The 11,945-nt window shown below is 49.4% G+C and overlaps 1 protein-coding gene across 1 annotated transcript; it reads right to left on the bottom strand.

Moving 5' to 3' along the window:
* Window positions 1-902: 902 nt before the first annotated feature.
* EIF4A3 (eukaryotic translation initiation factor 4A3) lies at window positions 903-11,855 on the bottom strand. Its single transcript, XM_032456680.1, is given in 13 exon segments — window positions 903-1,108; window positions 1,290-1,417; window positions 1,716-1,823; window positions 3,645-3,760; window positions 4,385-4,523; window positions 4,931-5,072; window positions 6,645-6,725; window positions 6,944-7,076; window positions 7,900-7,962; window positions 8,363-8,429; window positions 9,265-9,337; window positions 11,686-11,836; window positions 11,838-11,855. Coding segments are annotated over 13 exon segments (1,236 nt in total). The 3' UTR covers window positions 903-1,091.
* Window positions 11,856-11,945: the final 90 nt, after the last annotated feature.

Here is an 11,945-nt window from a genome sequence, read left to right as displayed (position 1 = left end):
CCCCCAGAAAGCCAAGCATCTGCCTGTCTCTAGGGATTTACCCACTTGGGCCATTTCACAGAAACGGAAGCACACAACATGTGATCTTTTGTGACTGGCTTCTTTCATGTCGTGTATTTTCAAGGTTCATGCACCCTAGCGTGAGCCAGCACTGCCTCCCTTTTTACTGCCAAATAATCATCACGGGCACTCACATCTTTCACTTGTGCAGTCTACACTCCAGACTACTGCCCACGGCAGAGTTAACTCCCTCAAAGGGAAGTAACGTCCAGTCGCTCCTACTGCCCAAGGGCCAGGCTGCTTGAGGCCCCCACCACACTCCCACTCTTGCCAGTGGTCAAGGTTAATGGTTATTCCACCTCTGGTGATCACACACCACTCCTGAACCACCACTGAGGACACACACCTCTGTGGACATCTGCACTTCTCTGTAACCCTACTCGACAGCTCCCGAGTTAGGTCAAGTGCTCAGGGGTCTTACCTCTTGGCTCGTTTCCTGCTGGCCCGTCCCCGAGTCACCGATGGTACCGTGTGTGTGAAACCTCCTCGGCCCTGACCGGTGGGCTCATTAACCCAGAAGCCAGACTGGAAAATCCTTCCTCCCTAGGGCTTACCGCACAGGGCTATCTTGCCCCTCTGCACCCAGACACACAGACCCAAGGCCAACCTGGGGACAAGCACTTATGGTCTCAACTTCCCCACCCCCGATCCCCCTGATGGCCCCGACCGGCCATCCCTAAGAAATGGGATCGGGTGTCAACCTGGGAAGTCTGGAGAAGCAGGCAATTTACCACTTCCACGTCACCACCTCACAGATCAGAAGACAGACTGAGGCGACCGCCCAGCACCGTACAGGAGGTCACTGGAAAAGCTGGGGGCACCTTAAAAAATACAATATAGAGTTTATGGGAAAACTTTCCAATGTTTAATGAAAAAGACTCATTTCGAGCAATGCATTATTTACACGTGGGTAAGAAAAGATGGCAGGATCCCCAGACCCTGTCCTGGGGGAGCTTTGAGAGTTCACATAAACCCCATTGTTTTCCAAATTGAGTACAAAAGAGGTGGACAGCCTCCGGTGTGCAAATTCTTCATATCAGATCAGCAACTGAAAGTGAAGAAAGATAGACAGTCAGGAGCAATGCAAACAAAATGAAAATGTGCAAGTTTAACTAAAGGTTCAGGAAAGACTCCCTAAAACAAAGCAGAAGGGGGAAAAACGGGGAGAGCCTCTAGCGGCCTGCGCTAGGAAGCGGCGAGCCCCCTCCAGGGCGGGCCGCCCCGCTCACCGTTCATGGGCATCTCGTCGATCTGGGTGGAGTAGTACTGCTCGATGTCCCTGAGGATGCGGATGTCGTCGTTCTTCACGAAGTTGATGGCCACGCCCTTCCGGCCGTAGCGCCCTGAGCGCCCGATTCTGGGAGACACGAGATAGAGCCAGGTTGCCTTAGCGCACGGCAGGACACTGGGCAGCGCGCGGGGCCCGGGGGGTGTTGGGGGCGGCGCGTGGGGGCTGGGGGGGAGCGCGGCGCGGGTGGGGGTGCTGGGCGTGGGCGGCACGGGGAGGTGCGCGGCGGGGGCGGCGGGGCAGCGTGCAGGGCCCGAGGGGTGTTAGGGCGGCGCGTGGGGGCCGGGGGGGGGGGCGCGGCACGGGTGGGGGCGCTGGGCGTGGGCGGCGGGGCAGCACGCGGGGCCTGGGGTGCCGCCGCGCGCACCTGTGGATGTACAGCTCCCTGTTGTTGGGCAGGTCGTAGTTGATGATGAGCGACACCTGGGGCACGTCCAGCCCCCGCGCCCACACGTCCGTGGAAATGAGCACGCGGCTGCAGAAAGAAAGGCATCTGAGGCGGTCCCCTCGGCGCCAAGGGCAAGAAGGCAGCTGGCGCGCCCGGCCCCTCCCCGGCCCCTCTGCAGCCCGGAGCATCAGGGACACACTGGAAAGCGAGCCGCGTGGCAGGTGCATTTGGTACATGTATTTACTTGGGTCATGTGTGATTTAAAAAAAAAAAAAAGGAAAAAAGGCATTTAGTCTATTACACTAAATTTGTTTAGAGCCCGTCCCATGCCAGTAACTGGAAAGGACATTTTACTTCTGCCCAGCAAAAAACTCAAGTACAACAGCCTCACTGATTTCCATGCAGTGTTTATAGTGTCTTCAAATTAGAACTGCAACTCCCCGCACTCCCACCTCAGGAAACAAGAACAATCTCAAACCACCTCACCTTGCTCCTAAAGCAGCTGGAGGAAGAACAAACTCCAAAAGTTAATTAAAGAAAGAAATCATAAAGATCAGAGCAGAATGAAATAGAGACAAAAACCCCCAGAAAAGATGAATGAAACTAAAAGCTGATTCCTTGAAAAGCTAAACAACATTGATAAACCTTTAGCCAGACTCACGAAGAAAACAAGCGAGAGGGTCCAAATCAATAAAATCAGGAACGAGAGAGAAGCTACAGCTGACACTGCAGAAAGTCAAAGGACCATGAGAGACTCTTACAGCAACCTAGAAGGAACGGACAACTTCTTAGAAAAGTACAACCTCCCAAGAATGAACCAGAAGAAACAGAAAATATGAACAGACCAACTGAAACTAAATCGGTAACTTAAAACCTGCCAACAAAGTCCAGGACCAGACGGCGTCACAGGCGAATTCTACCAAATATTTACAGAAGAGTTAACACCTATCCTTCTGAAACTATTCCAAAAAAGTGCAGAGGAAGGAACACTTCTGAAATCATTCTGTGAGGCCACCATCAATCATCCTGATACCAAAACCAGACAAAAATATCACAAAAGAAGAAAATTACAGGCCAAAATCACTTATGAATGTAGATGCAAAAATCTTCAACAAAACACTATCAGACTGACTCCAACAATACACACACCATGATTAAAAGAAAAACAAAACCCAACTATATGCTGCTGCTTGTGTGAAATCCATCTAAAGCTTGAGTCTACAAACCAGATGTGAAGGGAGAAAGCTGGCGTGGCTGCGCCAGACACAGCAGGACTCAGGACACAGCATTAGGAGGTAAGGGCAGGCACATCCACAGGGACAGCCAAGTCCCCAGAAATCCAGTCATTCTAACCTCGTATGCACGCAGTCTCAGGACACACAAAGCAAGAACGGTCAGAACCCCCACGAGGAAGACAGCACCCTCAACACTGATGAAACAGAGATAAGGAAAAAAGGCAAGGATGCAGAAGATCTGATCAACACTGTTTAGCAACTGAAATCCAAAAGGCACAGCCTGGCGCAGGGCGCCAGTGCTGCTCAGGGAACATCTATAAACTGAGCCGGTTCTGGGCCACAGGAAAGTCTGAACACGCTGACAGGGTGAAATCACTCAAAGACTGCTCTCCAGCCACAGCGGGATTAAGCTAAAACCAATACAAAAAGAGAAGTAGAAAATCCCCATTTATTTGGAAACAGAGAAATACACTTCTAAATGCAGCAACCGACCTATCTAGTTAAGGCTAGGTCTCACCCCAGCCTAACCTGTCACACCAGGGGGGGCCATCTGCCTGACGCCCTGAGCTCAGCTGCGGGGGGGGGGGGCGGGGGGCAGGGGGGAGACTCGGGGATGCCCCGCACGCGCTGGCCAGCGGCAGCGGCACTTGCGCAGAGCGTGCAGCCGGCCCACCTGGCGCCCGACCGGAACTCCTTCATGATGGATTCCCGCTCCTTCTGGGGCATGTCCCCGTGCATGGACGACACGGTGAAGTTGGCTTCCCTCATCTTCTCTGTCAGCCAGTCAACCTACGGATCAAATCAGCAGACGCTGCTGTGAGCTCGTGAACCAAACCAGAGACTGTGCTCAGGAGTTCACATCAATTATTTGCAAAACCGATATGGGTACTCATAAAGCAAGTGCTCTCAACACTCAGACTAACCGTCTTAAGATTACTTACGAACTTAACTTAATTTTACCCAGCAAATCTTGGGGCAAAAATTCTCAAAAAAAAAAAGACAGTATGTCACTGTTCTCATTTGAAAGTTAGATTTGAATCTTTTTTTAATGTGAGTCAACTCCTCTTCCTTTTCCAAGGAGAGCTGCCAGGGTTCTCAGCTCTGCCTGCCGTCAGCATCACCTGGAAGCACAGAACCCAGGCCTGGGTCCCACCTGAACCAGTGACCCGGAGCCCTCAGTCGCGGGCCCAGGTCAGTACTGCACACACTTTCCCAGGACATGGTCACTTGTCCACCCATCGTCCATGGCAACTTTGAGCTCAAAGGCAGACCCAAGCGGCCGCTGCAGAGACCGTGTACCCAGAGCCTGAAGTGCGCACTCCTGGGCCCCGACAGAAACCGCCTGACCTAAGTTCTGCGAGAACCTGTCTTCGTTTTGGCCATAAGAACATTAGAGCTGGGACGGCCACGCACCTTCCTCTTGGTGTTACAGAAGATGACGGCCTGGGTGATGGTCAGCGTGTCATAGAGGTCACACAGGGTGTCGAACTTCCACTCCTCTCTCTCCACAGCAACAAAAAACTGCTTGATGCCTTCTAGAGTCAACTCATCACTGGAGGACAAAGACAATCCTGTCAACTCCTTCCAACCCAGACGTGAGGGCGTGTGCGGCTCAGGAGCCTGGCCATGAAACCCCTGCCCCTCCCTCCTAGGAGTTGCCCCTCCCCTGCACGGGCCCAAGCTCTGGATCAGTCTGGACTTTTAACAATTACTCCACCTTGTATACGGTTCTAAACAAAATGTTCAGCTCTTCAACAGTATATTTTACTCCCAATGATAAATAATCTCAGTGAAAGTAAATACTAGGAGCAAATTTTAAAATCTGGAATTACTGGATCAAAGGAGAAAGTAGAAAAGCTGGCTTTTTGAAAGAGAGAATTAGAAAGAATTTCTGCATTTTTAAAACCCAAACACCACTGTGCTGGTTTCGCTCCCAGCTGTGAAGCGGGGCGTCCTCACCGTTTCACCAAGATGCGGATGGGGTCAGTCATAAACTTGTTGGTCATCTCCAGGATCTCGTGCGGCAGCGTGGCGCTGATGAGCACCACCTGCGTGGCTGGGGGCAGGTACCTGTACACGTCGTAGATCTGCTCTTTGAAACCTGGGGTGAGGAAGGGGACACGCAGGGGCCTTTTTCTTTGAACCAGAAGTGGCACATCACCTGTTCACACAGAACTAGCTGCAGCACTGGCTGTAAGGTGTAAGATTTCACAAGGAACCTTCCTACAGAGGTGATCCAAATTCTCGCATTCCCCTCTCCTCTCCCTGGTGTGCTCTGGGGATCACAGCCCACCCAAGAGTCCTGGATGCCGCCTGTTAGAAGCAAGAGCAACCCTAGCCCGAGTGGCCCACAAGCTCGGACCCCTGCAGGCGGCCGTGACTCAGTTCCAGCTGCTGCTGCCCTGCAAAGATCTGCATCCGCTGTGGCCACATCTGCCACATTTTAAGTAAATCCAGAGATCTGCATTTTCACCAAAAAATCTCTAATTAAAAACAAATCTCCCACAGATATCGAATCATTATGTTGGACGCCTGAAAATAATGTTACATGTCAACTGTACCTTAATTTAAAAACCTTCCCAGTTAAATAATGCAACAAGTGTACATTATTTCATATGGTCCAGGCTGAATAAAACCCGCTGGCAAGCAGGACCTGGCAGGACAGGGTTAGAAGGTGAGTTGTGAGTGTGGGGCAGGTGGCCGGCTGCGAGGTCTGGACTGCAGATGAAGCCAGAAGCTGCGTTCTTACCAGGCTCCCAGCTGACACAGATACTCCTGGCCTGCAGGCCTTATTTGACAAGTGCTGCCGAAGGGATACGGGGAACCACTCGAGTGCTCTGCAGAAACCATGCCTTCAACTTAGCTCGAGAGCAGGGCCTCGGGATAAAGGGCCCAGACAGAGGTGGGCTGGAGGGCAGCTCCACAGGACAGCATTGCCCTCAAGTTCCTGACAGAACCACCTGGGAAGAACCCCCGGGGTTATTGGTGACTCCCGGGAAGCAGGATACTCTCTTCACGCCAGGTGACCCCAGCGTCTACGGAGATGGCCCACTGACCCCCTGGTGTGGAGGTGAGACCGGAGGGGTGTGCAGGGAGGGGAGGCGGGAAGACACTGCTGGGCTCTGCCCACAGCTGTTTTACAAGCAGAACGAGGTGACAGCTGTCGCTACGCATTTCCCAGGTGCTGCCCTAAGAGCACAACTGCTATCACTTTCGGGTCCTCATACATTTTGGTAGAAATACATGAAAAGCCTAAACGATACATCCCAATTCTAAACATTTACCTTAACAAGTAACTGACAAGGGTAAAAACCACCTGGACAACCAACAAAACAACTTGTGAAATAAATCATGGAGCATCACACCCCAGAACCCCGCCCGCGCGAAGCCGCAGGCCCCTCCGCACATCCCAGCCGCGCGCCTCGGCCACCCGTGCAGAGCCCCCCATGGGAGCAAAGCCCCTCGGTCCGCCTGAAACGCTGCGGTTCTGGTTGTCATCAGGCTTACAAACCACCACCATAAAAAGATCAAAGTGTGAGTTTTATGTTCGTCAGCGCATCCAAGGCACGACTCTTCTCCAACATGCTGCTGACACACTGCAGCCCGTTCCAGTTTTGCACTGAGAAGTTAAGAACTTACGTCACGAGAAAGCTAATTCCTCTGCTACTCATACCTTTATTCAGCATTTCATCAGCCTCATCCAAAACCAACATCTTGATAGCACGTGTCCTCAAGCTTCTGCGGCGAATCATATCTGCAAAATTAGGTTTTGAAATAATTACACTTCAAGCTTTGAGGAACCATTTCAACCGGTTTTCATAGCATTTCTGGGACCCTCCCTCCACTTCTTACAAGTTACTCAAGTGCAAAAATCCGCCATGCAGCACATCAAACTGAAGACTGACCTGTGCGGTTTAAGCACTTCTCACAGATGCTACCTGCAGCACACTCAGTATGGACAAAAGCAATTACCAAAGACGCGCCCGGGCGTGCCGGCGACCACGTGCTGGCCGTAGTCCAGCTTCCTGATGTCCTCCCCGACGTTGGTGCCCCCAATGCAGGCGTGGCACTGGACGTTCATGTAGTCACCCAGAGCGAGCAGGCCCTGAACAAAACACAGGTTCATGTCCAAGGTCTGCCCCAAGACCACTACAAAGTCAGAAGCAGCTATGTGTCCCAAAAATGAAGATCATTTCGATTTCAATTTAAGATGACCGGCAGCTGTTACTTATGCCATTGTTTCTATCACAAGCCTGCAGAGCTCAAGCCTCCTGCCCCCCCCTTTTCTACACCAAATGAAATCAGTTTTACTGGTTTCTTATTACAAAGCAACATACATTAATTACAGAAAAATACATATAATCCATAATCCTATCTACCCAGAGACAATATTAACATCCTAACATACACATCTCCAAATTGTTTAGACTATAAGTACGAAATAGTTACAATTATTTTTATTAAGGTAATTTTTTTGTTGAAAAAATTATTTTTAACTCTAAGATTGCAAAAAACTACTAAAATAAAACAAGCAACACTAAAAATACAAACCAGCAACTCATATAATATGTGTTTTATGGCAAAATGTTAGGAATCAGGAAAAAAAGACTAACAGAACAGAGAAACAGGATTAGATTAAGTCAATCAGTTGGCTTGAAAAGGGGTCAGGGAGAGGTAGGGCACGTGGGGACGCCAGCTATCCTACTCCAGACACACCCCTCAACCTGGCTCAGTCAGAAATCTGCTTAAACTTTACAGTTGGCCCTCCCCACCCTCGGATCCCACCAACTGTGGATCACGTAGTGCTGTAGTGTGTACTCATTTAAAAACAAAACCTGCATATAAGTGGATCCATGCAGTTGAAACCCACATCGTTCAAGGGTCAGCCGTACTTGCAAATACAACACTACCATCTTTAACTGTCTCACCTTCTGGATCTGCACCGCCAACTCTCTCGTTGGAGCCAAGATCAACGCTTGGGTTTCACGAACCTGGTATTTATCAGAAAATAGAGAATCTCAGTATTTTCAAGGTAGACAGCACTAACTCAGTCTCAGATCTACTTTGAATATTATCTCACGTTAACCACACATCTGATCTCAGATAAGCAAACCTGAATATTACTTAAACCGCAAATCCAGCAATAATGGGGTATACTGGTCAGGATTCTTGTTTGCAGACAAGAATTTCCACTAGTTAAAAGAATCTCCTAGTTTAAGTAAAAAGGAATTTATGACAGGATATTAGCTCAGACACTCATGTGCAATTAAGATTCTTAAAAAAATTTGTTGAGTCAGTACAACTAGAGATGCTCAAGAACTTGAATCCTGCAGTCACAGAGCTACAAGAAGCATGTCCTCAGATGAAAGAGGTGTAAAAGCAGCAGATTACCTGAATGTCCAAACACTGGAGGACAGAAATACTGAAGGTGGCCGTTTTGCCTGTGCCAGACTGAGACCTAGTAAAGAAAACAGATAAACGGGACTTAGAATGAGGGGCTGCCGCCCTGCTCCTGCCCCAGCATTGCGGGCGGGCGGGCGGCGGGCAGAGCACCTGGGCAGCTTCCCCCAACCCCCTCCCCACCATCTTATCTGCAAAGGGCTGGGACTCAGGCACAGTGTCACCATGTGATAATGTGATATGGATCATAAAGGTGGCCTTTGCATTAAGGGGTAATGGAGCTGCAGAATCTGTAACTTCAGTGGGTGTTTATATATAATTTATATAATTCTTTTCTACGATTTCCAACTTATTTTTTTGTAAATGAGTCTAAAAATTAGGCCATGGTGGGAGGGATAAATTAGGAGTTTGGGATTAACACATACACATCACTGTATATAAAAACAGATAAAACAACCAGGACCTATTGTATAGCACAAGGAACTATATTCAGTTTTTTGTAATAAGTTATAATGGAAAAGAATCTTGAAAAAATACACATATATGTATAACTTAACTGCTTTGCTGTACACCTGAAACTAACACTGTAAATTATCTACACTTCAATAAAAAATAAAACTTTTTAAAAAATTAGGTAAATCAGGAGTAAAGCTATTAAAACAGTATTATACACAATTCCATATGCCAAATGATAGATAAGTAAAGCTGGCTAAAAAAACAAAGTGTTTTAGAATTCAGGACACAAAAATAAAAACAGACAGCCAATGGCTGAAGTCAAGGCAAGCGCTGGCAGCAGTGAGGGACTGGGGAAGGCGGCCGTCCCACAGCCCGGGACTTTGCTGAACGCTGCTGTGCTAACTAGCATCTGACTTCCGCTCTGCATGAACACTTACTGTGCGATGACATCTCTCCCTTTAATTATCTGCTTAATAGCTCGCTGCTGGATTGCTGATGGTTTTTCAAAACCTGTAAATTAAAACAAAAAACGAGCTCTAACCACTAGGACAGCATGCTGACAACCATACACTGGAGCTCCTTGGGGCAAGGATGCCATCTTTTTAAAGTCCCCTACCGCCCCCTAACCCAACGTGCAACATACATTAAGCTCTCAAGAAACAGCTGCTGATGTGGAATCTAAAAAAAATGGCACAAATGAACTTATTTACAAAATAGAAACAGACTCACAGACATAGAAAACAAACTTATGGTTACAGTGGCGGGGAGGCAGGGAAGAGGGATAAGTTGGGCGCTCAGGATTTGCAGATACTAACTACTATATATAAAATAGATAAATAACAAGGTGCTTCTGTATAAAACAGGGAACTACAGTCAATATCTTGTAATAACCTATGATGAAAAAGAATGTGAAAAGGAACATGTATATATGCGTAACTGAATCACTGCTTTACATCAGAAACTAACTCAACATTGTAAATCAACTGCACTTCAATTACAAAAAAAAACAGCAGCTGAATGAGGTAGGCTGAAGGGGATTTTTATGCTAACATGTGACCTTATCCCTACAAAAATCTCTATAAAAGGAACATTGTTGCAAAACATAGAAACCCTAGTTAGGTCAAAAAAATGTTAATGGTGGTTACCCCTGGAGAATGTCGTGAGGGAGGCTCATATTTTTCTCCAATTATTTCTGTACTGTTTGACTGTATTACAATAACCTGCACTGGGTTTGTTGTTGCTGAGGCTTTTTTTCATTACTTTTTAAGTTAGAAGAAAGGAAAACAAACCCTTCAGTGCTGTAGTCACCACTCCCTGTCAGCATTAAGTCTGCAGGTGGTTCCCCGACTTAATCTAGTGCTCTTGGTTATACTCCCTCCTGCCTTGATGCAGCTCCATGAAACTACACCACCATCCCTCTGTTTTCCAAGTAAACAAACAAAACTTTATGTACAAATAACATAATAGCAAATATAACGGATGATTTAAACCCCTCATGATGACCCAGCACACGCATGGGAAACTAAAAGAGTGTTTTAGGGCAAGGATGCCTTGGATGCTAAAAGGTAGGTAGAGCTGTCAGCCTCACTACACGGCATCTCCCGTTCCCTCAGCACCTTCTCTTTGCTAAACTGTCTCGACATCAAGGACAGTTGAAGAAAAGATGACCCAGCCCCAGGCATTAAGCACTGATGCTGATCACTCCCATCCGCGTCCCCAACCCCACCTCTTTCCAGGCTCCCAACTTAGACAGACATCCTGACATCTCCAACTTGATGGCTCACAGGTCCCTCAAGTTCCCCGCCTGAGCAGAGGGCAGCATCACCCACTCGATTACTCACACACCTGGGAATCACATGAATCCTCTTTCCCCTGCTGCTCACATTCAACCTGTCAGCAAACCCCGTTAGCACTCTATCTCCACCACAATACCATCGTCTCTCCCTTGGACTGGAGCAAAAACCTCCAAACGTCTCACTGCTTCCTCTCCTGCCTCACCTCCCCCGCATATCCACAGGCACCCAGGACAACCTCTGTAACTGTAAATTGATCCTGTCACTTCCCTGATTAAAACTCTCCAAAGGCGCCCACTGCACTTAGAAATGAAATTCAAACTCTTTATCACCCCACACTATGCTTTTCAAGATCAGGTCCTGCCTCCCTCACCAAACTCACCCCGGGGCTCCCAGGACAGGCGGATTCTTTCCGTTCCTGGAATGCACCCAGCTCTGAGCTGCAAGGCCCTGGCACTAGCTGCTCCCTCTGCCCAGTTCTACCATAATCTTCTTATAATGGGCTCCTCAGCCCAGATCTCGGCTCAAATGTCAGCCCCTCTTGGAGCCCCCTTACCTATTTGCTCTACTGTTCTAACTTTCTCCGCTCCCCCAGTTTCAATTATCCCGCTTTATTTTCTTTGAAACTATTACCACTGCCTAAAGCAATCTTGACTAAATATTATTTTTTCCCCAAATGTAAGCTCCCTAAGGGCAGGCATCTGGTTCACTGCTTAGCGCCCAGTGCCTAGAGCCACGAACGTCCCTAGCACCTAGCAGATACAACAACAAAGTTATCCTCTAAATCAATGACTCCGAAACGCAGGGAGGACTCTGCGCCCTCTCGGGACTCAGCACGGCGCTCTGCCCGGAGGACAACACCCGAACCCGCCGACAGAGAGGCGGGGCGGGGATGCGTGCTGGGGGCGGGGGTCGCCCGTCAGCGGCCCCACGACTCGGCGCCAGCCGCGACGCAGGCCTTTGGAGCCTCCAGACCCCCAGTCTCGGGACCCACCCCCGGACCGGGCTCCCGCCCTCCCTGAGGGCGCCCCCAGCCCGAGCGCCCCGAGGCCCGCGCCCACCGACCGTAAGCGTAGATACCGCGCAGCAGGTCCTCCCGCAGGCCCATGGTGTCGAACGTGGGGGTCACGTCCACCTCCTCGCTGGTCTCGAATTCCACTTTGGTCATATCTTCCTCTTTGAGCAGCCGCTTCCGCGCCGAGCCCGAGGTCGCCATCCGTGGCCGTAGCCGCCATGATCCCGAGCGGGCCGACAACCGAACGCGCGCCGCAGAGGAAAGCGGAAGTAGGGCCCCGCGCCGCTGCCGCCGCCAGGAAATGACGCCA

The sequence above is a fragment of the Camelus ferus genome, chromosome 16, assembly GCF_009834535.1.
Source record: "Camelus ferus isolate YT-003-E chromosome 16, BCGSAC_Cfer_1.0, whole genome shotgun sequence".
Lineage (NCBI taxonomy): Eukaryota > Metazoa > Chordata > Mammalia > Artiodactyla > Camelidae > Camelus > Camelus ferus.
This window is presented reverse-complemented; position numbering and strand designations above follow the sequence as displayed.